At 58.7% G+C, this 25,710-nt stretch overlaps 2 protein-coding genes across 5 annotated transcripts; one reads left to right on the top strand and one right to left on the bottom strand.

Moving 5' to 3' along the window:
* The first annotated feature begins 7,019 nt into the window (after positions 1-7,019).
* CRTAC1 (cartilage acidic protein 1) lies at positions 7,020-20,679 on the top strand. Of its 4 annotated transcripts, XM_064144602.1 has the most exons (16): positions 7,020-7,117; positions 10,880-11,076; positions 12,332-12,528; positions 13,406-13,536; positions 14,111-14,267; positions 14,868-15,002; positions 15,285-15,430; positions 15,613-15,749; positions 16,414-16,496; positions 17,006-17,106; positions 17,191-17,359; positions 17,855-18,000; positions 18,131-18,173; positions 18,648-18,791; positions 19,977-20,102; positions 20,457-20,679. In XM_064144602.1, the coding sequence occupies exons 1-16, from the start codon at positions 7,073-7,075 to the stop codon at positions 20,582-20,584; spliced, it is 2,085 nt and encodes a 694-aa protein (XP_064000672.1). In that variant the 5' UTR covers positions 7,020-7,072; the 3' UTR covers positions 20,585-20,679. The 4 variants fall into 4 exon arrangements, with proteins under 4 accessions (XP_064000672.1, XP_064000673.1, XP_064000674.1 ...); XM_064144603.1 differs by lacking the exon at positions 17,006-17,106 and having other exon boundaries at positions 17,165-17,359; XM_064144604.1 differs by lacking the exons at positions 19,977-20,102; positions 20,457-20,679 and adding an exon at positions 19,284-19,690.
* Positions 20,680-20,866: 187 nt separating this feature from the next.
* On the bottom strand, positions 20,867-25,055 carry GOLGA7B (golgin A7 family member B). Its single transcript, XM_064144608.1, has 5 exons — positions 24,913-25,055; positions 23,099-23,224; positions 22,574-22,726; positions 22,347-22,448; positions 20,867-22,233 (listed from the first exon to the last, which is right to left on the bottom strand). Exons 1-5 carry the CDS (start codon positions 24,922-24,924, stop codon positions 22,135-22,137), a joined length of 492 nt encoding a protein of 163 aa, XP_064000678.1. The 5' UTR covers positions 24,925-25,055; the 3' UTR covers positions 20,867-22,134.
* Between the last annotated feature and the right edge of the window lie 655 nt (positions 25,056-25,710).

Genomic DNA, 25,710 nt, shown 5'->3' with positions numbered 1-25,710 from the left:
TCCCCAGCCCAGCCATGCTCCAGACACTCAGCATGCTGATGATGGGAGCTGCAGCATCCCATGGCCCTGGATTGAAGGCCCTGTCCTGTCTGCCTTGGCATCCTAAGACCCACTGTCCGTGTCACACAGCCAGTGGGAGCACGTGCTGGGAGCTGACTGGACATTGCTGATAGCCACAGCTCCCCTTGCTTCTGAAGAGTCTTGATCTAAAGTTGCCATGTCTGTGCCTCCCAGGGGATGGCGGAGTGGTCCGGGAGTGCTGCCTGGCTCTCCTTGTCTGTTCATCTGCAGCTGCGTCAGCCAGGGCCGCGGGGAGCGCAGGCTGAAAGGAGCAGCATGGGAGAAAAGGAGCTATCAGTGGGCCCAGATCTGTGTCTGTATACAGACAAGTTATGCATCCAGATCCTGCTCATGTAGCATCCTGTGCTAGGCTGAGCCCTAGGCTGAGCCCTGGCCCTTGGAGTGAGAAAGAGTGGCAGCACCAGGCAACCTTAGCTCTACTCTGGTTCTCTCAGCAACCTTTTCTCCCCTAGCCCTGCTTTGGAACTCTGGAGCTTCCTTCCAGCTGCCAGAGAGCCTATCACCCCTTGTGACTCCCAGAGCTCTCAGAGAGCTGAGAACTTGCTGGCTCAGCACGCACACACAGAAGTGTTAGAAGGAGCAGAGGTTTTGGCTGACACCCTTGGCTCCCTGCCAGCCTGTGAGCAGGAGGAACACCGACAGCCAGGCATGGTCCAGGGATAGGGAACCATCTCACACTGGGGTACCAAGGCTGCTGCAGCTATATCAACCTCCAGCCAGCCCTGAGAATCCTCTGGGACCACACACAATGTGCAGAAGAGTCCCCAGTTGCTCTGCTCTGTCTCTAGAGGAGCCAGATAACCTGGGGAGCTCAGAAACCTGTCAGTATGGCTCAGGACCCTCCAAGGAGTGAATGCTGGGCTTAACATTGAAATACCAGGAAATAAATGAGTTATGTTCTGGGGCTAAGCATCACCTCAGGTGCTTCATTGCACCCTGGTCCTGGGAAGCCTAATTCTGGCCTGTGCTTGAGCAAGCATCGCTCTGATTTATTGCTGCAGAGCAAATGCTTACAGAGTGCTTTTGTCTGAGAAAAGCCCTGAGGAGCTGCAACGGGCACAGAGGGGCAATGAGAGAATTGCCTCTCAGTTGCAGTGTGGTTGGAGCACCCGGAGCACCCACAGCCCTGGGTCTGTCACATCCAGCCAGGGAATGTGCTTAGCCCATGGGGAGGGGACTGCAGAGAGCTTGGGGCTGGGGTCGATTAGATCTGTTTTGCATTGTTGCACCAAACACCTGGGGACTCAGTGGCTCGTGACAGTGCTGTATAATGTGGGCAGCAGTTGGTGGTGCAGGCAGGCAACAGTGCTGCCAGCAGCTTGTGGACAGGGAAGCGATGGGGGCCGTCACCCCAGCAGCATGGGCTGGCTGTGGAAGGGGATACAAGGTCTCTTGCTCCCTGTTTCCCTGCACACCTACAGCAACGAGGCATGGAAGACAGCACTTGTGCTGCAGGAATCAATACCACTCCAGGAGTGGCCTGGGTGCTCCTCCCTGCACTCCCAGGAGTCTGCGCCCAAACGCCTCTCCCTGAGCTGTCGCTGTTGTCTCCTCGCTGCTCATGTTTCTCAGCACTCTCAGCAGGACTATGCAGCAGCATGGGGTGGGCGGTGGCAGCCCCAGGAGGCTGAGGAGCGTGCTAACCTGGGTAGCCTGTCTCCTTGGGGAGACAGGGGGCATAGGCAAAAGAAACCTCTAAGGAGGAGATCCAGGTTAAAACTGATTCAAAGTAGTCCCTTTTGGCACTGTGTTGCAGCCCACTCCACCATGGCCCACCCTGCTATGGTCCCTAGATGGTACCAGAGCACTGTGGCTGTCTCTGTCAGGTAGAGATGCTCCCAGGAGGCAATTTCTGCCTGACAGACCGTGCACAGGGATGTAGAGACTGTAAGCAGCTCCCTATCTCACCCAGTGCTAGCCTTGGCAGTGCCACCATGTCGGGTGACAGTCACAGCCTCATGGGAAGGAATCCAGCTGCTTTTGATAGACCATGATTTGAATTGATTCATCAGCAGGATCCGCTTGGAGCTGATAAATCTTTCAGGAGCCTTGGCAGAGGATACTGAGTTGGACAGGCTGGGCATCCCCCTGCCTTCCTGCAGCTGCCCAGAGTGCACACCCAGCCCCCTGGGTCCTGCCAGCCTCAGCCAGCTGCTGGCAATCCCCCGGGTTTCCTAGCAGCCTAACGCTGCAGTGGAGATGTTGCCCAGGTGGGCTGGAGCCCAGCTTACTTTTTCCACCCTGCTGGCATCCTCCAGCTGTTGAACCTCATGCCTGTGCTACCTTTGCAAGGGACCCGATCATTGCTGGCCATTGCTGATTATCCCTGGCTCCAGCACTGGACTGGACAGATGCCTTCTATCACCTCTCATGGTGCAGGGTAGGGCAGTCTCCCGGCTGAGTTCTGGCAGTGGTGCATCTCCATGCCAGCCACAGCCACAGGATCCCATTGGGGACAAGTCCGGTCTGTCCCATGGGGCCAAGCCCTGCAGAGGAATGGGGCTCTGGCCTCATTGCCCCGTACTGTATCCCAGCAGGTAGCAAGGGAGAGCAGGGACGGGGACAGCAAGGCGGGAGACGAGCACAGGAGGATCCGGTTACAGGCAGCACGGGGCAGAGAGATAGGCAGAGAACAGCAATGCAGCAAAAAGGGCTTTTAGTGATAATTAATAATTAACATTTCTAATGATGTCCCGGCGACAGGAAGAGCCCAAGTGGGGACCCAGGGGCACTGTGTAGGGTGACAAGAGTGACTGGGAGCTGTGCAGTGACCAAGGAGGCTGTGCAGAACCACGGAGTGAGGGGGGGAGACAGCTGCAGGGCCAGAGGTCCCAGGACAAGGGATAAACACCCCTGGAGCTCCCCATCACTGGGCAGCACCCAGGGCCCAGCCTTCACACCTGGCTGCTGTGAGGGTGCAGTAAGCTGATGATAAAAGAGGACTGGAAATGAGATAAAAAACACATCTCAGGGATTTCCCTGGCCTCTGTGATAACAACTTGCCATGGGTTTCCATGCCCAGCAAGTGCTTGAGAGGGACCTTGCTGGCAGGAGGAGGGGACTGAGAGAAAGGATGCTGAGAGGCAGCAGCTCATGGTGAGCCACTGGGATGAATCCCCACATCACTGCCAGCCCCGGTACAAAATGCCCTCCAGCTTGGGAGGTGTCCAGACACTGAGCAGTGGTGGGCTGACTTGGGGTGCAGGACCTGAGAGGGCAAGGGTATGTGGGCAAAGCAGCAAATCAGGTGCTGTGGGACAGAGTGGAGATGATAGAGAGGAGAGGGACAGCTCAGTGTGGGAGTCCATTTCTGTTAGCCACCACATGAAAGTCATGCAGTCGTGGGAGAGGCAAACGAATCCTAGGATGCACCAGGAAAGACATGTATAGCAGGGCCGGGGACCTGCTTGTGTGCCTTCCTGGGCCTCATGGGGTACCTGCTTCTGCTGAAGCCGTCCTCGGAGAGAAGCAGAGGCATCGCTGGGCTGCCGGGGGAGGCAGAGCCCAGGAGACTTGTGATGGGAGGACAGCAGCTCATGCCCAGCACAGTGCAGGCTGCAGGGGAACAGAGTGCTCACTATAAATACATCAGAGTGGTAAACGCCAGGGAGGAGAAGAGCTATTTCAGCTCAAAGACAATGTTAGCACAGGAATGACTGGGGATAAATTATCCATGAACACATTTAGGGTGGAGATTAGACCCTCAGAGTTGGAAGGTCTCAGCAGAGCCCCTCCAGAGAAGAAAGTAGTGCCAGGCAGGAGCCAAAGCCAGCTTAGCATCTGAAGGACCTCACAGCATGCTGTGGTGACAGCACATGCCCTCTTCTAGTGTCAAAAAGCAGCAAGGGTGGCTGGCACGGCCGGCTGTGCTGGTGGGTACGGCGAGCAGCGGTGACTAGGCAGCATGCATGTCGCTGAGTGCATGTGTGAGTGGGGATGCGTGTGTGTGTGCGTGGGCTGCACGCGTGTTTGGGCAGCACACTGAGTGCTCACACACCGTGGGTGTGCACAGCGCGTGTGCAGGTGTGCCAGCTGCACCCAGACTGTGGGTGCCTGTGAGTGTGCTGGCTGTGTGTGTGTTGTGCACCCACCAGGCTGTGTGCAGGTGTCTCGGCCTTCATGCTGCTCTGGAAGGAGCAATGACAGCCCCAGTGAAGTACCCTGGCGGTTAGAGCTTTGAGTCAGCGCTGCTCTGCTCACCTGCACCCAGTTTGTGTAACACCATCTGGAATTTGCCAGAGGGGACAGACTGGGTGCTCTGTGACTCCTGATGATCCTGGGGAGATTGCTGTCCTGCTGAAGGTCCCCCAGCTCCCAGGTCAATGCTGTCCCTGTGAGGGTCATGGGGGTCACCTGACACTGCCAACCCACAGGTTCACCTTAGCTAGCTGGAGCATTTGGCACTGCCACCCCTCCACCAATTGCAGTTCAAGCAAGGAACGGACTGACCCTCAGCATCCTGCTCCCTTCTCCGAGGGATGATCCACCAGGCACAGGGATGAGCCACCACGCAGTGGGACATAGGAGTGTCAGCACTGCCAGCTGCAAGAGGGTTCCCATTCATAGGGGTTTGAGTAAGTGTGGATAGGGCAATCTCACCAAGAGCAAGGACCAGGGAAAGCCAGGACACTTCTGCCCTGGGGGTAGGAAAGTGGGGCCCCAGGTATGTGAGGAGATGACTGGTGCTCATACTGGCCTCCACCTGCCTGCACTCGGGAGCACAATGGCTCCCTTCCCCCCACAGGTTGTCTGGCTGCTGCTGGCTCTAATTTCCTGTGCATTGTACCCACTGCTGCTCCCACCATCCCCGGTGCATCCGTCTCTCTGTGTGCTGCACGGCCAGGGTCTCCTGGCCTCACTGCCCCACAAACATCCCTGCCTGCATACCAACTCATTCACCGTAGTTCCTTGCAGGATCACCCTGGGGTGCTTGCTGTAGCATGTCCTCTGTGCACCCAGGAGCAGAGGGACGGGCATGGCTGGACCAGGATAGACCAGCAAAAAGTACAAGGGCTTTGCAGGGCTGTTACTTATGGCCTGCTGGCTTCTCTCATCTTTCAGATGACACCCCTAGGCTGTCAGCATCCATGGGGAGGGCACTGAGGAGTTCCAAGCACCTTGCAACCCCACGACTGGAAAATCACTCTTCTGGGAGCCAGTAACACCTGGAGTTGGGACTCATGCATGCAGTACCTGTGTATCTAGGGGGTGTCATGGTGTGAGCACATCCCTGCTGACACCTGCAGAACTGTGTGTGCATGCACCGTGCTGTGTGTCTAGCAGCACACATCCTGCACGGGCACCTGTGCACACACATGCAGGTACGGATGCACGTGCACGGTGTCCTGATAGGCCTGCCTGTGGGTGTTCCCGTGCTTGGGGGCAGGGTGTGCTGGCATGCTGGATTTGCCACCCCGGGGAGATGGCATGCCCCGTGCCATTCACAGTCTCAGCATGTTTGAGCTGGCTGCTTGCTGACGTTTGTGCTCTGTACCTGCCACTCAGAGTGGGAGCCTTGGGAGCCAGCTTGCAGAGTTTGTGTCAGTAACCCAGGTGGTTACTAAACCTGGGATGAGCCAAGTGCTGGCACTGTGGGCCACCAGTGGATGGAGTGCACCCACAGCTCTCAGGTGCACAAAGACATGTGAGCACAGCACTGTGCATCTGTGATGGTCACACCAGCTTCCCAGCTCCAGCAGGTCTGCTCAGCATCCCAAATTCCCTGTGGTGAATGCAGAGAAGCAAGGGTAGCTCCTGTCCCATAGCATTGCCCCATAGTAGGTTCCCCATGCCCAGACACCATCCTGCTGGCCATGAGGACCCTGCAGCAGGCAGCCACACTTCAAGCTCAGTGCTCAAGCCAGACACCCTGCAAGAGAAGGTGATTGGAAATGAAATCAAGGGGTACTTGATGGCCTTGTGGAAACATCTTTATGGGAGGCAATCGCTAGAACTGGAAAGCTCTTGAATCCAGCTGAAAGAGAGGAACTGGGAGCAGAAGGCAGAATCGTAGAAACATTTCTGTTGAAAAACACTTTTAAGATCACTGAATGCAATCATTGAAAGCTGTACCCAGGCATGTTCGAGCCCAAAGCCCAGGCTTCATGCTGGGCCACCTGAAAATGTGCTCCACTAGGGTGGCCTGGTAGCCTTGTGCCCTGCCAGTGCTGTGCCAGTCCCAGCTACAGACACTTTCTGCATCCAGAGACACACAGAGAGGTTTGTGTCTGTCCCTGCAGCAGCCACACAGAAGGACATGTCAGGGAAGGCAGGCTTGTGGACTAACTGTGATCCTGCCTCGAGCATCTACTGGCTGCAAGATCTTGGGCAATTTAGTGACATGCATGGCCTGAGATCTGAGTCTTTTCTTGCAGTTCAGCCTGGGTTTGGGGGAACAGCCACTCCCAGGGTCCCTGCAAAGGGAGGTGTGTGACCTGCAGGGAGATGGCACAGAGAGGGTGCTGTGCCTTCAGAGCGTGGCTGGGTGTTGCCCTGTCACCTCGGTTGCCCTTGCAGGCAGTGGGGACCTCTACCTAGCCGTGTCCCAAGTGTCATCCACTCCCCAGCACCCACAGGGCGACCACAGGGGTGCAGCTCTTCTCCTGCTAGCCCAGACCACCCCACAGCCAGCCAGACCCCCACCACTGCTGCTCCACCTGCCTGGGAACCGACGGCTGGCTCATCTCGGACCTCCACCCCTCCTGCTGCCGCCTACCGCTCCCTGCGGGCTCGGTGCCCAAGGTGATGCCCCCCAGGGTAATGTTCCCCACAAATCCCCCCGCAGCGTCCCCGATGGGGACAGTAAATCAGCGCGGCGCAGCTCCACCCCCGCGCTCGCCATTGGCAGCGGCGTCCCCCACCGCGCTCATTGGCGCTGCCGCCGCCGCCCGGCTCTACATAAGGAGCCGCTCGGCCGGGCCGGCCCCATCGGCAGGCGGGCAGCGGCGGAGGCGCAGGGGAGCGGTGCGGCGAGGCGAGGCGGCGGTGCGGGATGCGCTCCCGCCGCCGCGGGGGTGCCGGGCAGCCCCCCTGGCCCGTGAGTAGCGGGGCGATTTGCCGCTCCTTCAAGTTTCCCGGGACGGGGAGGGTTCGGGGGTGTGCCTTGTAACTCTGGCACGGGCACCAGCCCGGAGAGAAGTTGGTGGCAGAGCGGCACCGCAGGCCTGCCCCTGCTGCGTACAGGTGGTTGTGGGGTGGCAAAGCTCCCGCCTCGGGTGGGTGAAGGGTGGGATGGATGCATGTTGGGCAGGGGGGCACCGCGCTCATGAGGGTGAAGTGGTGATGGTGCTGTGTGGACTGAGACTGAGAAAGCTCTGGCAGGAGCATCAGAGCGATGAGAACCGAAGAACAGCTCCTTTTTTTGGGGTGCTTGTGCTTGCTCTTGGCTGATCCCGTGGAGGGGTTGGAGACTGCAGAGAGAGGGGTCCAGCCGTGCATCTGCATGCGTGGGAAGGGGGCTGATTGTGTGTTGGTGGGTCTGAGCCTAGGAAAGACTTGCTGTGTCTTTGGGCTGAGCTCAGAGGCTAAGGTGACTGCTCATCTCCACACTGCATTAGCTGCTGCTGGCTGAGCCCCAGCTTGCCAGGTCCGGCACTGAGGAACCTTGCACGGGAAGGGACAGGGACAGGCTAAGCAGCAGCTGGGGGCTTTGGGCCCACCAGAAGGAACCCTGATGCGATGCATGTACAGGCCAGGGGCTGCAAGAGGAGCATGGGAGGAAGCAGCACTGAGCCCACAGCAGCAGGCAGCTGGGACAGTAGGACTGGGGCACTCAGGTTGGAGTAGAGGCACTGCAGGGGTTGGGCTGATTCAGACTGAGGTGGTGTGAAGGGGACACTGCTGGCATTCCTGGGGAGTTCAGTGGATGCAGGAGAGGGTCTGCAAGATGTCTTCTACTTATCCTCTGCCCTGATGGGTATAGCCACGGCTGGCTATGGTAGAAACAGGAATATGAAGTTACCAACAAACATGCATCATGATGTCATGGGGTGCTGTGATGTCACCACGTTGTCACTGCTGTGAGGTGCCTTTGGGGTGTGATGAGGCCCTTTCTGTGTAGTGCAAGGCAATGTCATGGCGGACCTGGAGGTGACTGCGGCCTGGGATGGGATGTCGCTGCAGTGGTGGCGCGTGACATCACTGGGGTGCGTGGCGTACAGCAAAGTCACAGTGGCACATGGGATGGGGTAGCTGCACAGAGAGAGAGCTCCCACCTTCTCTTTGATACAGGGCAAGGGTTGGGGATGTGGATGTAGGAACATGTGAGTCCTGAAGACAGCAGCTCACCACCTTTGGTGAGGAGTCTGGGGCATAGTCCTGTGCCTGTCACACAGCTCACTTCCCCATCCCACTTTCCCTGCAGGGTGCTGCCAGCCACAGCCATGTGTGGGGACAGATGAGTCCAACATGCTGCATCTCTGCCATGGGGCCAGCACCCTGTCCTTGTGCTGCCTGATTGTGTTCTGTGTGGGTGCCATGGGCTTGCCTTGCTCCCATCCTTCTGCTGCCTCTGCCGCCTCTGCCCTGCCTGACACCTTGGGTTTGGGACACCAGGCTTAGCCTTGCTGAACAGGCACCCTGGAATGATTACAACTCCTGTGGTGACCTTGCCACCCGATGCCACAACACGAGCTGGTACTTGGCTCTTCTGGGACACAGCAGGCTGAGCTCTACCCTACATGCAAGCAAGATCCTGTGGCCTTAAACCACAGGCGGAGCTTCATGCTGGGGCTGTGTATTAGCAGTATGTTGGGAACTATAAGGTCCTTCCTGTCTGCCATGCAGAGCCTGAGCCTTTCTCCCCCTTCCAAAAATGGTCTGGCTCTGGGCCGTGCATCTCTTCCCATGACACCAAACACCGGATCTGCTGGGAAAAGCCTTTAGTCTCAAATCAGGACCATTGTTTCCTCCTGGAAAGGCTCCATCCAGCCTGGAGGGATTCCTACTGCAGCTGGATGAGGGGGGGCACCTGGGAAACAAGGCAAGCTGTGGGCAGTGGAAACAGGAGAGGAATGTAGAGCAGGAAGAGCCCTGGCTGTGGCCTGAGGAGAGCAACCTATTGCTTGGCTGTGGCTGGGGGCGAGGAGGCACTGCTCTGCACAGGCAGGTTGCTAATGTGGTAGTCCTGCACGCATCTCCCTATGTCTAGTCTTGCTTCGAACCCAGTGAAGGCTTCCCCTCCCTTACTGCCTAGCACTGCAGAGTGACACCCAAGCTCAACCCTATGAAACTGTCCCCATTGTACATACCTTGCATGGGTCATCTGCATCTTCTGCTACTGGAGACCCATGCAGCCGGGTGATGGGTACAGCTCCCCAAGTCTGGCTGGGTGGTGGGGAGCATGGTGCTGCACCTAGGTCTGTGTGAGTAAAGTTGGACACACATTCATCCTTGCAGCTGGGCCAAGGGAATGGATAGGAGCAGAGAGGGAAGAGGAGTGGGATTGGTGCAGTGAGATACAGGGCTATGGGTATGCTGGGCAGTGGGGTCCAGGGTTTCCTCTGCAGCTGGAGAACAGCCCTTTTCTTTCTGGTCAAGTGAGCCTGGAAGTGATTTGGTTGTGACAAAGGAATCCTCCTTGCTGAAAGACCCTAGAGACCATTCCCATCCCTAGGAAAGACAGCAGCAGACTGTTCCCTACAATCTGGGGGGACAGGATCTAAGCCTGAGGCACCTTCCTCTCTCCAAGTCAGGCATATATGATACCATGCAGCTGCCAATAGCTTCCTTTGCTTGCTGGCAGGGTCCACAGCATGGAGATCATCTGGCAGCAGGGTCATTCACCTCTCTCCCCCTACCAGTACTGGGAGGGCTTGTTCCTGGCTGGAGAGGCAACCCTGCCCGGGCAGGTGGCACAGCTACATGGAGCCAGTGTCCTCCACTTTGGCGATGGAGTGCTCCAGCTATCCTTTCAGTCTGCAAGAGTGGGACAGGCTAGTTTTGCTCCCAGCTGAAGCACTGGCATGTGGGTTTATGCCCACAGACTGGGGGATGCCTAGCTTGCTACTGGGCTTTTCCTCTCTGTAGGGTATTGTCTGGCCTGGGGTGAGGGCTAAGCATCCTGAGTGCTACCTTGCTTGTCACCTGTGCTACAGCCAGGTCAGAGCCAGCTCCAAAATCTCCGCAGTCTTGCCAGCAGTCCTGGCAGACACTGTCCTCCGCAGTCCAGGTTAATTGAGCCTCTCCTCCCAGTCTCCCATTCCTCCCAGAATCTCCTTTCCAAAGATGCATCCTTGTGCAAAAACGTTCCTCAGCCAGCCTGGAAGGAGTGTGTTCTGCAGAGATCCTGGGAAAAACAGTGCCAACAGGGTGAGGAAATTGAGGCACACAGGAGTCACCTGGCAGAGTATCCCATGTTTTCCCTGTGTCCTTTCCCAGCTCCAGAAGGCAAACTGGACAAGTTCCCCAGCCTAGCAATGGCTTGCTTTCTCTATCCTTGTCAAGGGAACAGTGATTGACACTGTGACTTGCTAGACTCTTGGGTGCCAGTGGCCTCTTGGGAGAGGATGAGCTGAGGTTGAGCATCATCAGCACTCCACAGCCCTCCTGCTGCCTTTGTCCCTCCCATGGGACAAGCTCCCAAGGTCCTCCCACTCCTATTCAATCCTGGCTACCAACTCACTGGGGTAAAATCCTGTCTCAAGAAAGTCCCAGGTTGAGGAGCTGGTGGGGTGGCACAGGCTGGGGTGGGTGATAAGGGGTGGAAAAAGAGTGTCTGTTGTGCAAGCCTGAGGGGGATGCTCCAGGACTGCAGGGCAAGGTCTTTTCCTGAAGCTGACAGGGTGCAGGTCTCTCCCAGGTGCCTAGGATGCTGGTGGTGTGCCTGTTGTCTCTGGCCTGGCTCAGCGAGGGCTTCCAGCGCAGCGAGCCCATGTTCACAGCTGTCACCCACCTCCTCCTCCCACCTGACTACGACAGCAACCCCACACAGCTCAACTATGGTGTGGCCGTCACTGACCTGGATGCTGATGGTGACTTTGAGATAGTGGTGGCAGGGTAAGTGGTGCACCCAGTGTTTCGGTGACAGCAGGACCTAGTGACCCTGCAGGGCCAGGTGTTCCTTGCTCTTTCCTGGACATGTGGCCTTCTAGGAGGTTATGCACAAAGAGTCTGCATGCACCCACTCATGTCTGTGCACCTGCATAGGGTGTTGATGCCAGCTGGGTGCCAGCATGGGGCCATGCAGACACCCCATCCCAGCCCCAGGGACAGATCCTGCCTCTACAGGGCAATGGCATTGTCCAGCAGCCAGGGTCCACCCTGCAGTGCAGAGCCAGCATGTCCCCAAGCCAGCTCAACTCTGCTGACAGGACTCAGCGCTCTCCAGAGATTTGGTTAATTGGCTGGAGGTTTTTTATAGCCCTTTATTGGAGTGATGGCTTGGAAGGGCTGGCAGGAGCTGGAGAGGCAGAGCCGTGTGCTGTGTTGCAGCACCTGAGCAGAGCTGGACACAGAGCAGCTGCTGCTGGCAAGCCCAAGGCCAGCCAGCGACAGTGGGGACTGTGGTGTGGGCTCTGCATATGTGTACTGGCATGGCTGGGGTCAGCATGTCTGTGTACATATCACTGTGCTCACTCCCAAAGGAAGTTTCCACACACAGCTGTGCTCACTTGGAGGAGACCTCTTACCTCCACAGAGCCCATGCAGGAAAGGGGCAGAGCTGTGAGAGTCAGGACACCATGGTGGACAGCAGAGTCCAGCCCCACTACCTGCCCATTTGGGGCAGAAAATCATTTGCAGCAACAGGGACCCCCAGAGCAGCCCAGGACACCACTCCCAGCTGTGCTAAGCCAAGCAACCAGTCATGGTTTTGTAAGTGGCCCCAGTGGCTGTTGTATAACTTGTTTACTGGCGCCTGGGACAGGAGCAGGCAGGGAGCCTGTGGGGTGCAGCATGCCAAGAGGATTTGTCTTGCATGCTGGTTTCCCTGCTCTGGAAGAGGGCTGCAAGCAGAGACCTGTACCTGCCCTGCTGGGCCCCTGCCCTGGCATTGCCCTGATGTACCCAGACCAGGTAGACATAAGATGCCTGATGTGCTGGTCCAGACTGAGCATTCCCCCTTGGCAGCTGGGAGCCAACCCCATGTTTGTGTGCCGAGGGCAGACCAGGGTCCTTGGCTTCCGTGGGCCATGCAGGCCCCATGCCATACCCATGGTGGGGAAGAACATTCAGCATTCCTCTGGAGATAGGCTGAGGGCTTCCATCCTGTCCCCAAGCCTCAGGAAGCCATCATTCCTGCTCCTACCCACAGGTACAATGGCCCCAACCTGGTGCTCAGGTATGACAAGGCGCGGGGGCGGCTGGTGAACGTGGCAGAGGACGAGCCAAACTCTCCGTACTATGCGCTGCGGGACCGGCAAGGGAATGCCATTGGCGTGACAGCCTGCGACATTGACGGGGATGGCCGCGAGGAGATCTACTTCCTCAACACCAACAACGCCTTCTCCGGTGAGCCCTGCTGGCGGCCGTGCCCGGGCGCCTTGGCTGTGGGGGGAGCTCCCAGCACAGCCGCCCGTGACCTTTGGCGTGTGAGGGATGTGTGCGGGCTGGAGTTAATTTCTCAGTTGAGTGGCTCCATTGATTGATAGCAGAGCGGGTGGGACGCTGAGCCCAGCCAGCCGCCGAGTCAGCATTTCCAGCTGCCCACTGCCCTCCCAGCAGCACCCTGAGTGGGACAGCAGCTTCTCCAGCCCCCCACGGCTGCCCCACTACAGGAGCCCTGTGGTGCAAATCCCAGCTGTGCCCCTCTGTGCCGTGGCTCCCCGTGCCTGCTACACAAAGCCATATCTAATCCTGCCCTGTCTGTTGCAGGGAGGAGACCTGAGTGCCCCAGCCCAGCACTGAGCATCCCTGGAGCTCCCTGTATCAGTGTTCTGGCTCAGCTCTACCCCGTGTCCCTGTTCCACAGCCCTGACCTCCAGGCAGCAGATCTGTCTTCCTGATGCTCCTAATTACCCAAACTGCTGGTGGCCACTGGCACACCTGTCCCTAAATCAGGCGCTGCCATCAGCACTGTCACGGGTAGTGCAGCTCACTGCCTATGCCTGGCACTGAACTGATTATTATTTTTACCTTCCTGGGGGTGATCTACAGGACTGTGCCCCTCTAGGACACATTTTACCTTAATGAGTTGATTCTTCTGCATGTCTCCTCATGGCTCTTAAGGGTCATGGGGGCTCTTGCAGTGGCAGCTTGGGCCAACAGCAGAGATTTGGGATGCTCCAGGAAAGAGAGTGCCACTTCCACAGCCTTCCCTTGCTGCAGGGCACTGGCCTTGGGTGGAGGTGGGATGCCGCTGCCCCCTGAAATATACCCCCTGCCACAGGCATGGCCACCTACACAGACAAGCTCTTCAAGTTTCGTAATGGGCGCTGGGAGGACCTCCTGAGCGACGAGGTGAACCGGGACGTGGCTAGCCGCTTCGCCGGGCGCTCTGTCGCCTGTGTGGACCGGATGGTGAGCAGGCAGAGCACACAGCATCTCTGTTTCCTTTCCACCCCCGTGCCTCTTCAGCCCTCCCCTATTGACTCCCATGGGACTTCTCCTCTTGTCTGGGTACCAGCCCCGTTCCACCCCCTGCTGGGGACAGAGTTGCCTCTCAGTTGCCTGTCAGGGCTGGAAGCAGCTCCAGCCATAGGGACTGTGGGCTCCTGTCCACATGTTTGCTGCCAGCTGATAAACATGCCTGTCAAGGTGATTTATGTTCCTGTCACCTGCTCTTTCTTCTTCCTCCTCCTTCAGTGGTTTGCTTCCCAAAGATTATCACTAAATCAGGGCCCAGCTGCTGCATGGGACAAGGAGAGTGGTGGGGTGGAGTAGGACCTAGCACACCAGGGATACCGAGAGGGGAACAGGGTGCCTATGCTGGCACCATGACCCTGGGGTGCTTTTCACCATGGGCTTTGCAGAGCTCTTGATCAGCACGTGGTAGTGGTGCCTGGTCTCATGAGAGCATTCAGCGCCATGGCAGTGATCTTTGTGGAGATGGATTTTGGGTAGGTGGGTGCTAAGAAGATGGCGTTGGCCACAGGGCTCCGGCAGATACTCCATCTACATTGCCAACTACGCCAGTGGAAACGTGGGCCCCCATGCCCTGATTGAAATGGATGTGGCTGCCAGTGACCCTGCCCGCGGCATTGTGGCGCTGGTGGACGTGGCTGTCCAGGCTGGTGTCAGCAAGTACACAGGTACTCCGCTGCCGTGGGCCGGAGGGGACCGGGCACTGCTGGGCATGGCTAGCGCGGGACCTCGTCGCGGGCAGGGCAGTGAGCCGTGCCACTCGTTCTGCTGCCTGACTGCCCCATCTAGTGGCAGCCCCATGGCCCCTGGAAGGGACCGGGGCCGGGGAGAAGCCCACCCGGCAGGCTCGCTGTGCCCGCTATCATCTCGGCAGATCTCTCCAGAGCCCGCAGCATATCTAGGGCAGGCAGTGGGGCACAGGGGTGTGGCCACACGAGCAAGGCAGCAAGGAGCATGCCAGCCTGTGCCTTGTGCGCCCCCACCACCGCGGGGACCACTGCCGTGTCCTGCCTCCCCAGCGGGAAATTGTCACTAATTAGGAGTGTTATCACCATGGCGATGGCAGTGATTGGGGTTGGGAGTGACTCAAGCGGCTGCCAGGACCAATTAGTTCCTGATGAGAGAGATTGAAGGCAGGAGAGGTGGGCGAGGAGGGGTCGCCGTGGGTCCCAGAAGCACTGGGTGGGCAGCCCTGAGGAGACATAGAGGGCATGACTTCCTTGGGGCAGGGCACCAGCTGTTCCTTCACTCCTGGCTACTGTTCCCAGGGGGCCGTGGAGTGGCCGTGGGCCCCATCCTGAGCGATAGCGCCTCTGACATATTCTGTGGTAACGAGAACAGCCCAAATTTCCTCTTCCACAACTCGGGGGATGGGACATACCGGGACGTGGCAGCTACCGTGGGTGAGTAGGGGGAGCTGGTGGCAGCACACAGACATCAGGGAACTCAAAGCAAGGGACTCTGCCTGCCCTTGCCTGCGTGAGCTGGGTAAGTAAAGGATGGAGGGACTGCCCTGGTAACCCCAAGCCCAGGTGACCACTGGGGCTGACTGAGGTGCACCAGGAAATCCGTCAGTGCAGGGATGCAGTTCTGCATGGGGAGGACCCATCTGGGGACCATGGGACACATCCCTGGAGGCAGGGAGGAGGTCCTGTCTCCCCCCCCGTCCCCTTGTGGCTCCCCAGGACTGGATGACCCATACCAGCATGGACGTGGTGTGGCACTGGCTGACTTTAACCGCGATGGCCGGGTGGACATCGTCTACGGCAACTGGAATGGGCCGCACCGCCTCTACCTGCAGAGTGGGGCCCGTGGGCGCATCCGATTCCGGGTGAGGGCTGCGACTGGGGCCCCCCAGCTGGCGGCTTTGCCACTGACCTGCCTTGACTGCTGGGGAGGGCAGCTTCACCCTGATTTGGCTTAGAGCTCCAATTCCTAACCCAAAGCACCAAAGCAGGACTCAGTGTCTCGCTCCCTGTGCCTTTTGTCACCTCATGCGCATCCCTTGCACAGGACATCGCCAGCCCCAAGTTCTCCATGCCGTCCCCTGTCCGCACTGTCATTGCAGCTGACTTTGACAACGACCAGGAGCTGGAGGTTTTCTTCAACAACATTGCTTACCGTGGCTCCTCTGCCAACCGTCTCTTCCGGTAGGAGCCCAGCAGGTACCAAATGGCTGGGGTAGCCTGCACCCCAGTCTGGGTTTTGAGCAGCCCTCATGGCACAGCCAGGCTCACAAGGCTCCTTTCCAGCAGTGTCACTGCTTGGGCTCAGCTCATAAAAGGTGCCGTGACTGAGCCCTTCCTGTTGTCATTACCACCTACTGCAGTCGTGCCTGCAGCAGCCCCCAAGGTCCCCGACACTGCTGATTAGCAGGCACATGGAAGCTTGTATGTGGCTCCTGTTAACTGTGAGGGTCAATTCCTCATTACTGCTGTGTAGCACCTCCTTGCCTGACATGTGGGGTGATGCGAGCTGGTTGTCTACCAGTGCTGTTACCACCAGTGGGTGGAGAGCAGTGGCATGACTGGGAGCCGTTGGTGGAGACAGTCCACCCCAGACGGATGCAATAGTGTTTGGAGATGATGTTGCTGCTCTGCTGTTCAGGCCCACAAGAGCCAGACTCATGACATCCCTGTCACTTCTGCACAGAGTGGGAACATGAGGTGCTAACAGGCAGGAGCCAGTCTCATCTCCCATCTGCCCTACATAACCACCGGGACTGTCACTTCTCTGCATGCTGCTGTGGGAGTGGACAGGCACTTCCTGGGGCCTGCAGGGGCTGGCACTAATCCGCTGTCTTGTGTTTGGCAGGCTTATCCGCAGGGAGCACTCGGACCCCATCATGGAAGAGCTGAATCCAGGGGACGCGCTGGAGCCTGAGGGACGGGGCACGGGTGGGTCTCCCCAGCCCTGGAAGTGAGTGGGCCATGCTGGGGCTGTTACACAGCACTGCCGGGCACCCTTTACTCCTAGGGGTACTACACAGCTAGCTGAGTCGCCTGCCTGCTCCCTACCAGCATCCTGGAGATCACATCACCCAAGACTGACCCCTCACCTCCACCCATACTCAGCTAGTGGTGCCACCTCCAGTTGTTTCCCAGGGCTTTGCTCTTGGGCTCCTTTCTGGCTGCCCACTCTTCAAAGTCAGACTTGCATTTGGGATGGAGCCAGTCAACCTTCCGGGTCACGTAACCCCCAGGCATGACTTGCCCTGCAAGCTGACCTACCTGCTTGTAGGGTGCCATCTGTACAGAGACCTTGACTCTTGCACTGGGCTCACCACATCTCTATTGCTCCTGCATTGCCTGAAGTGTTGCTGCCACCTGTGGGAGCCCACACCAGCAGGAGGGTGCAGTGCTGGAAGATGTTGGCCCAGGCCCCAGGCATGATCATGTCCTTGCAGGGGGTGCAGTGACGGATTTTGATGGCGATGGGATGCTGGACCTCATCCTGTCCCATGGGGAGTCCATGGCACAGCCAATCTCCATCTTCAAGGGCACTCAGGTGACTCAGGAAGGGAGTCCTCATGATGTCCCTGTCCTTTTCACCTGTCCTTGCTTAGGCTCCCTGCTCCCTCCTCTTCTGCAGGGAACCAGAAACAACTGGCTGCGTGTCATCCCCCGCACCCGCTTTGGGGCCTTTGCGCGGGGGGCCAAAGTGGTGCTGTTCACGCGGCGCAGCGGGGCCCACCTGCGCATCATAGACGGCGGATCAGGGTACCTCTGCGAGATGGAGCCTGTGGCACACTTTGGACTGGGTGAGCTGGGGGAAGCAAGGGGCTATCTGTACCCCGGCCTCCCTGCCCCCCAGCAGGGGCTACCTCTGCTGCCACAGTGCCCTGCTGCACAGTAGTCATCCAAACCTGTCACTTTAGGCATGATGGGCTCCAAAGGAGGCTGTGGGCACAGTGCCCAACCACTGCAGCCCTGCTGCAAGGGGCAGCTGCCTCCTTCCTCACCCCCAGCCTGCTGCTTTGCCCAGGCACCAGGGCTTTCCCTGCCCTGCTTCAGCATGGCTGGCAGACAAGCCTGCTGGGGCATCCCTGCCCACTGACAGCATCCCATTGCCCCCATGTGCACCCCTTAGGCTACATCTCTGGGTTGACAGCATGGGCTGTTGGCATCAGGCACCTGAGGCCTGGCTCAGGAAGCAAAGGAAGGCTTTGTCCTTCCATCACTACCACCCTCCCTGGCCTCCTTTCAGCCCCTGTCCACCTGGGAGAACCTCCCTCTGACAGGCTGCCCACCTGCAGGGCGTGATGAAGCCAGCAGCCTGGAGGTGACCTGGCCAGATGGCCGCGTTGTGGCACGAGCTGTGGCCAGCAGTGAGACTAATTCTGTCCTGGAAGTCTCCTACCCTCTGGACACGGAGGAGCCACTTGTGCCTGTCCAACTGGAGGTGAGGGCCAGGTGTGGGTGCAGGCAAGAGGCTTTGGGAGCAGAAACAGAGGGATGGGCTCTGCTGGCTCTGAGGCTGCCCAGGGCTGATTGCTCCCTATCCTTGTGGTCTCTGCTTCTCCCCAAAACAGTGTGGGCAGGGATTCTCCCAGCACGAGAATGGACGCTGTGTAGGTGAGTGGCTGCTGGGGGCATGGATGAGCAGCATGTTGCAGCATGGCCCTGTAAAGGGCACAAGGGCAACACCCTGCTATGGAGAGGTGGCAGGCAGGGGCAACAGGATATGCACGCAGGGCTCAGTGCAAGGTATGGCTGCCAGCCTGGCATGTGGAGTGGGAATGAGGCCTGCAGTACAGGTCTAGAGAAGGACTGTGGTATCATGGCGAGTGAAGAGAGTGGTATGCCAAGGGCAGGGTGCATGGCTGGCATGGGGCAGGCACTGTATTAGGTCTAAGAGGAATGGAGGAGCAGCAGCAATGCACCAGAGTGGCCATGGCTGTGTGTGAGCATCCTGGGCAAAAGGATGGCTTGTTTATGGCTGTCTTTGGGGACATCATCTAACATATTTGGAGGGAATCAGGGGGGCCATGGCCAGCTGCCACAAGCTCCCAGCACAGCTGCCTCGCACTGAAACCCCTCTGCTTGTAGACACAGATGAGTGCACCAAGTTTCCCTTTGTCTGTCCCCGGGACAAGCCTGTTTGCATCAACACCTATGGCGGGTACCGCTGCCGCAGCAACAAGCGCTGCAGCCGGGGCTTTGAACCCAATGAGGATGGCACAGCTTGTGTGGGTGAGTGATAACAGGGACCTGCTGGCCCCATTCCAGCACAGGCTGGCCCAGATGGTGGGCAGCAGCCCCAGAGCACCACCCTAGGACTCTGCTGCACCTCTGACAAAGGCCTGGCTGCACCCTATAATTTCCCAGTTGGTTGCCCAGCCACCTCCACCTTGGCGCCATAGCTGTTTGTGCTGTGTCCACCCTCCCTGCACTCTGAGCCACCACTGACTCCTCCTCTCTCTTTCTCTCTCTTGCTCCTTCTCTGTGCAGCTCAAGTGGCCTTTTTTGGGGGATACCCCTCTGCGGGAAGCTGGCCCAGGCCCCCTCACAGTGCCCTCCTCTCTCTAGTTCTCGGACTCTGGCTTTGCCTCTATGCACTTTAACCCCTGCCCATAACATGCCAGAGCAGCCTTGGCAGAAGGACCGACCAGCCTATGCCTGTCTCTTTTTCTTTCTCTCTCTCTCTCTCTCTCTCTCTCTCTCCATGTTAAACCGCCCTGGAAGTGCTGGCTGTGCCCCACCGGGGCAGCCTGCAGTGGGATGGGCTCGGAGCCCTGATGCCTCTTGCACCGTATCTGGGAAAACAGCCCCAGGGCAGAACCCCTTCACCGGCTCCTCCTGCTCCTGCCACACCAGGACCTCCTGGGCGGTCGCTTGCTCCGTCGCCTTGATACTGTACCATGTGCCTGCTGGTTTGGCCTGCGACGTGTGTGCTTTGCCTGTCCCCTCCTCAGTGATGGGGACCCCCCTCCCCAGTCCTGGCAGAGGAGGGTCACCCCAACCCTGCAGGAGTAGGACCCTCTTGGTCTGTTTTTTAACGTATTGACCCTACTGTTTAGAGTCAGACCCTGCTCAGTCTTCCAGACCCTCTCCTGAAGAACCTCCACCAATAAACTATATCCTGTCTATTAGCCCAGCCTGCTGAGCTGTGCAGGTCAGGGCTGTGTTCACCCCACCCTGGGACTGCCTGGGAAGGAGGATAGAGAATGGGAAGAATCCCTAGCAACCCCCAGCTCTCCTTGCTCAGGGATCAGGAGCTAGCTGCAATATGCACAGTGGCCCTAGGTGTCTCTATCTCTGCTCATTCCTGCTCCCAGCCCTGGAAACATGACCAGATGTGCAGCACCACAACAAATGGGCCATGCTGTCTTCCCCCTGCATGTTGTAACCCCGTGCTGCTCTCTTCTCCACCACCAGACATTGATGAGTGTGCCCAGGGCTTGCACAACTGCAGCCAGCTCTGCACCAACACCCCTGGGACACACACCTGCCACTGTCGCCAAGGTTTCCGCCCCCTTGATCCCACAGCCACACTTTGCCTGGGTGAGTACCTGCAGCAGTGAGGCTGGTAGCCTGCAGTGCCCACCCACCACTGTTAGGTGCAGCCATGATGCCCTGGGAGCAGGAATCCTGTTTCCTGGGGTGCTCTGTTTAACTCGCATCCCTGATCCTGGCCAACCCAAAACACAGGGGTCAGGATGGACAGACTGTGGCTCTGCAGGAGTTACAGTGAGGGGGGCATCTGTCACTCAGCAGCTGTACACTAGAGATGCCTTTGTGTCCCAGCTTCACCCAGTCTCAGAATGCTCCCTTGCCCTTTCCCATCCCCTGCCCTGCCTGTGCCAGATAAATCCTGTACCCTTGGCACAAGTCTGATCTTCTCCCCTTTTTTTCCAGACATAGATGAGTGCCAGGTACAGCCTGGCCCCTGTGACCATATCTGCCACAACAGCCACGGTTCCTTCCACTGCCACTGCTACCAAGGCTTCTCCCTGGGTGCAGGTGGACGCTGTCAGCGTAACTAGCCTGCCTGGCACAGCTGGCTGCCCCCTCTTTGTTCCCAGCCCTCTGCCGGTTGTGCTCAATGCCAACTGAATAAACCCTTTCCTGCACTGGTTTACCTCTGGGGCCACAGGCACAGCTCTGTTCCCCCAACTTATTTTCCCCTTTCTCACCCTTCTTCTGGGGTTTGATGCACACTGGTGTGCTACAGGATACTCAGCTCCGGCCCAGCCCGGCTCTGTGCCCTCCAGCATCACCTCCCTGCCCACTCCGACGCAGGAGTATGAGGGGCAAGCAACAGGGGATAAAGTGTGGGGTTTATTGAGGAAAGTCTCCATGCAGTTGGGGGCTCAGGAAGAACAGTGGGGCCAGGTCTACCCTGCACATGTGCCATGACCAAGCCAAAGGGAGTCCTCTCTCCAGGTTCCTGAGAGAGCAATGCCAGCTCAGTTCAGCCCTGCACCTGGGCAGAGACTCTTCTAGAGGTGCTGGGTGTCATAGAGACCCTTCTATTCTTCCTGCATCTGGCCCTGGCCCGTGAACTTTGCAGCCAGGCCCAGGTGCTCCTCAGAGTCCCCACCACAGATCAGGCTGAAAATGGGAGTGCTGTTGGCAATTTCATGCAGGACACGTGAGCAGGAGATGAAGGGGCATGGTGGAGCTGCTCCAGCAAGTAGCCTCTCTGAACTGGGGCAGAGCAGACTTCTGGGACAGTGGTGATCCTGGTTCAGCTCTACCACAGCTCAGCCTCCACTGTGATAGGCTATGCATGAGCCTGGGGCATGCATCACAAGGGCAGGGGCCTGCCCACCACTGTGTGTCCCTGCCCTGGGCACGAGGCTTGGGCTGAGGAGCTCTTTGGGTCTGGTGGGGATGGCAGGAGGCAGAAGCAAGTGTTCAGTGTCATGGGCAGTGGAAAAGAGTGTGGCTGGTGAGGATGCTGCTGCCAATTGGGTGAGGGTATTTAGCCAGGGCTAGGAGCAGCAACAGGCAACATGTGGAGCAGGGCTGGGGTGAATGCACAGCAATATCATGCAGATGAAGCAGCATCAGGGTTCTGCCAGGCACCCTGAGCAGCTGAGCCCATCCTGCAGCACCAAGAGCAGGACAACCCAGGGAGGAGGTGCAGCTGGCAGTGCTTGTAGGCATGGGGTTAATTGTGTGCTCTCCCCTTAGCATTTCCTAGGGCTTTGCCAGTCCCTCTGCTCCCCATTGTGTGGCATGCAGGGTGCTGCCAGCTGGGGTTGCCTGCAGCAGGGCAAACTCCTTTGTTTGTGGCAGAGGCAGCAGTGCCAAGAACCCAGAGGGCTGCTGGAGCCCCTTGGCACCGGTTTGGCTCAGTGGGAAGCACCTAGGATGCACTAGCACCTGCCCACAGTGGTCTGAGCAGGGGCAGTGCCACTGCAGAGGGCATGGAGCAGAGAGGGGTGGGTAGCCCTACTGGGGCTATCCCTCCAGCTTCCTTCTCCTGCCCACCCTGGGCTCAGAAGCGGGTGCTCTGGTAGTGCAGCCTGCGGAGCTCAGAGAGGCCACTGTCCCGGCAGTATGAGTCCCTGCAGGGACTCTCTGCCAGTCACCGGCCCCCTGCCCCGCCACCACCGCTGCTGCTGCTGGAGCTGCCGCTGCTGGAGCTGCCACTGCTGCACCGGTCCTCGTAGATGGAGATCTCAATCTGGGCTCTGCTAAGGATCATCAATGAGATGAGCTGGTCCAATTACCTGGCGCCCACGCCCAGTATCCCCTTACCCTTGATATTCCCTCAGCATCCCAATGCCCAAAGGATACGACTCTCATGCCACGCTCCAGGGGGTCGGTAAGCAGCAGCCCTCGTGGTGCATAGATCTTCTCATTCTGCTCTTGGATATACTTGGAAATCTTCTTCAGGACCTGCTGGCACATGGAGGGACACTCAGGGCCTTCTAATACTGTTGCTCACTCCCTGTGCCATCCCTGTGCCCACCACCAGATCTGCAGCTATGCCCATCCCTGAGCCCTTCCCTGGACCTCAGCACCTTCTCATAGTGTGTCTCCATGCAAAGGAAGATGAAATAGGCAGTGGCACAGGCCAAGCACCCCTCCAGGTATGAGCTGCCTCCAATCTTCTCTGCCTCAGCGTAGAAGCTGTTCAGGGTTTTCACAGTTTCCTCGAAGAGCTGCCGCTCAATCTGTGGCAAAAATCAGCATGAAGAGAAGTCTGACCAGAGGATGACGCCCTGCACTGCCCTGTCCCCATCCCTGAGGGGCACTTTGGGAGCACTTATCCCTCTCCTCCCTGCCCAAGTAATGCCTCAGGTCCCTAGCCCTTGCCCACCTCCCACCCAAGCCAAAATCTGCTGAGCTTGCAGCCTGGCACCAGAATCTCCTGGTCCCCAGGAGCACTAAAGCTCTTGAAGATTAAGCAAGGTGGCTGCAAACGTATGCACCCAGCAGCATTAGCATGGAGGCCTCATGCCTTCAGACTCCCCTCCTCCTCTGAACTCCCATAGAACACCAACATAGGCACCCCCCCCACCCTGTCGACCGTCTGCACTCCATACCCGGCTCTCCAGCTCAGGAGGGAACTTTGTCTGGAACTGGCACGTGGTCCCATCACTATAATCACGCTGCACGAAGACCTTCGTGGCCAGGGATGCGCTGCGTCGCAGCTCCTGCAGGCTGTGCACCTGCATAACAGCAAGGTGAGTTCAGGAAGGGCTGCAGCCAAGGTGTGCCAGGCATTCCTGTTGTGGGCAGGGGGCCTGGAGATCAGTTCCATTACACCATCATCAGGGGTTGCAGTCTTGCACAACCCTGGGCAGGGAGGCTGCAGTGTGGGCTATGTCATACTATGAGCACAGCTCAGCAATGGAGGTGCAAGGCCATGGCAAGGGGAGGGTCACAGAATCACAGAATGTTAGGTGCTGGAAGGGACCTCCAGAGATCATTGAGTATAACCTCTCTACCAAACCAGGATCACCATGTTGCACGTGAATGCTTCCAGGAGGGTTTTGAAAGCCTCTAGAGGAGGAGACTGTAAAGAAGTTTCTCCTCACATTGAGATCAAACCTCCTGTGTTCCAACTTCTGCCCATTGTTCCACTGGGTATCACCAGAAAGAGACCATCACCTTCATCTTAACACCCACCCATCAGGATGTTAATAAGATCCCCTTTCAGCCCTCTCAAGACTAAAGAGTCCCACTCTTCATAGCAGAGATGTTCAAGTCCCCCAGTCATTCTCATAGCTCTCTGTTGGACTCTCTCCAGTAGATCCCTGTCTCTCTTGAACTGGGGAGCCTGAAACTGGACACAGTTTCACTAGATCACTAAGGCAGAGTAGAATGGAAGGAGAACCTCCCTAGACCTACTAGACACACTTTTCTTGATGTACCCCAGGATGTCGTTTGCCCCCTAGGCCACAAGGGCACATTGCTATCTCGAGGGGATAGCAATGTGGAGGCAAGAGGAGGTTGCTGTGGCAGCCTCAACCTTGGAGCATAGGACAATGCATGTGATTCTTGTCTTGGCCTGCTGCCTGGCTTGCCTCCACTTGCTGCTGCAAATGTAGGTGGCTATCCCCTGCTGGGCTATGGCCCAATGAGGGGACAGGTCCTTGTCCCCAGTAGTGCCCCACTCAGCACACAGCCACCCTAGCAGCATCCAGGTGAGAGGGGGGGGGGAAAGCTGAGCAGGAGCAGGGGCCCAGGCTGCAGTAGGGCTGCAGTGGCAGCACAGTGGGCAGCAGGCTGCATTGGGGCAGCTGCATAAAAGAGATCCAGCCCCAAGGGCAGGTACTCAGCTCAGCCCCACCAGCTCAGGCGCCCCACAGTGAGCAAAGCACCGTGGGGTCTGGGCTGTGGGGCAGCTGTGGGAGGTTTAGGGGGCACAGGTTGTGTCAGGGGCAGCTGTCAGACCCCTCCCTGTGCTTCCCTTGGATGACAAGGGGCCACTGCCTGCTGTGTGCCTCATGGGCCCGCTGCCTCTGTCCCGAGCCCCACCTACAGCGCCGGAGAGAGGGACCCCCATCCCCACAGCCACCTCTCCTCCCGGGGCACCCCACTCCAGACCCATGCTGCTCCCTCCAACAAAGGCACCTTGCACCAGCACCGCACCCCTCTAGCTCACCCGGACCCTCACATGCCTTTCTGTGCACATAGACCACGCATCCCTCCCTGCCCCTAAGCCCCCACACCAGCGCTCCCCAGTGCACCTCAGGCAGACCTCCGCCCCCCGTCCCCCGCCCCCCGCCGCGGATTCCATTCCCCCGAGCCGATGGGGATGGGAGGGCAAGGCGGGGCGCCTCTGCTGCAGCCCGGCATCGGGAGGGTCCCCGCTGTCGCGGTGGCCCTTGTCGAGCCGCCGCCGCGCACCCACCTCCGTGGCCATGGCGCGGGCTGTGCCCGGGCCGGGCTGGGCTGGGCCGGGAGCGGCGCGGGTGGAACGGGCGCTGTCACCGGGGCCGCGCCGAGCCGGGCGGGGGCCGGCGCTGTCCGCGGTGCTGCTGTGCCGAGCGGCGGAGGCGGGTCCCGCCGCCCCGTGTGCGCAGACGCCCGGCCCGCCGCGGCCCGCCCCGAGGCGGCGGCGATGGGCGCCAGTCACTATCGGCACCGAGCGCCTGGAGGACGCGGTCCCGACTGCTGGAGAGAGCAGTACCCGGGATCTGGCTGTTCCGGGGGTGGCCCCGGCGGCCGGGCTGCAAGGAGAGAGGACTACTGCTGCAGGTCCCCGGGGGTCCTACTGGCACTGCGGATAACAGGGCCGGGCTGCCGAGAGGATGCGGCAGGTCCCCTCCCTGGTGGGGGTGGGAAACTGGCTGCCGAGGGGTTCCTGCTCGAGGTCATCGGGGTCCTGGGCCGCCGAAGGACTGGCCCGCTGGGTATTCAGGAGACCGAGCATGAGGCTTGCAGCCTGCCATGCCCAAGAGCCTCGTCTGAAGTTGTTGGTTTGCGAAGGATTTGCAGCTGGCGCTGCACTCTGGGTGGACAGACATCAAAGAGGAGAGCTAACGAATTTCCTGGTATCTTTGTCCGTTAACAGCTCAGTTAGAGCCGGACAAATGCAAAAGGGTGACAGAGGCTCTCCCAAGACGCAAAGGAGAGGACACTCTCAGCTGGAGCCGTGGTGAGGCGAGAGGGATGTGGTAGCACAGGGCCCTTGTCAGGCGGGAGAGCA

This window comes from Pogoniulus pusillus, chromosome 6 (assembly GCF_015220805.1).
Source record: "Pogoniulus pusillus isolate bPogPus1 chromosome 6, bPogPus1.pri, whole genome shotgun sequence".
Classification (NCBI taxonomy): Eukaryota; Metazoa; Chordata; class Aves; order Piciformes; family Lybiidae; genus Pogoniulus; species Pogoniulus pusillus.
The sequence above is the reverse complement of the archived record's forward strand: the minus strand, read 5'-3'. Positions and strand labels throughout refer to the sequence as shown.

Coding starts and splice junctions, on each gene's coding strand:
- CRTAC1 (XM_064144602.1), top strand. CDS start 7,073: ATGCGCTCCCGCCGCCGCGGGGGTGCCGGGCAGCCCCCCTGGCCC. Junction 7,118..10,879: donor CCGGGCAGCCCCCCTGGCCC/GTGAGTAGCGGG, acceptor GGTCTCTCCCAG/GTGCCTAGGATGCTGGTGGT. Junction 13,537..14,110: donor TCGCCTGTGTGGACCGGATG/GTGAGCAGGCAG, acceptor CGTTGGCCACAG/GGCTCCGGCAGATACTCCAT.
- GOLGA7B (XM_064144608.1), bottom strand. Junction 22,727..23,098: donor CTCCTGAGCTGGAGAGCCGG/GTATGGAGTGCA, acceptor TTTTTGCCACAG/ATTGAGCGGCAGCTCTTCGA. Junction 22,234..22,346: donor TGGAGCGTGGCATGAGAGTC/GTATCCTTTGGG, acceptor AGCAGAGCCCAG/ATTGAGATCTCCATCTACGA.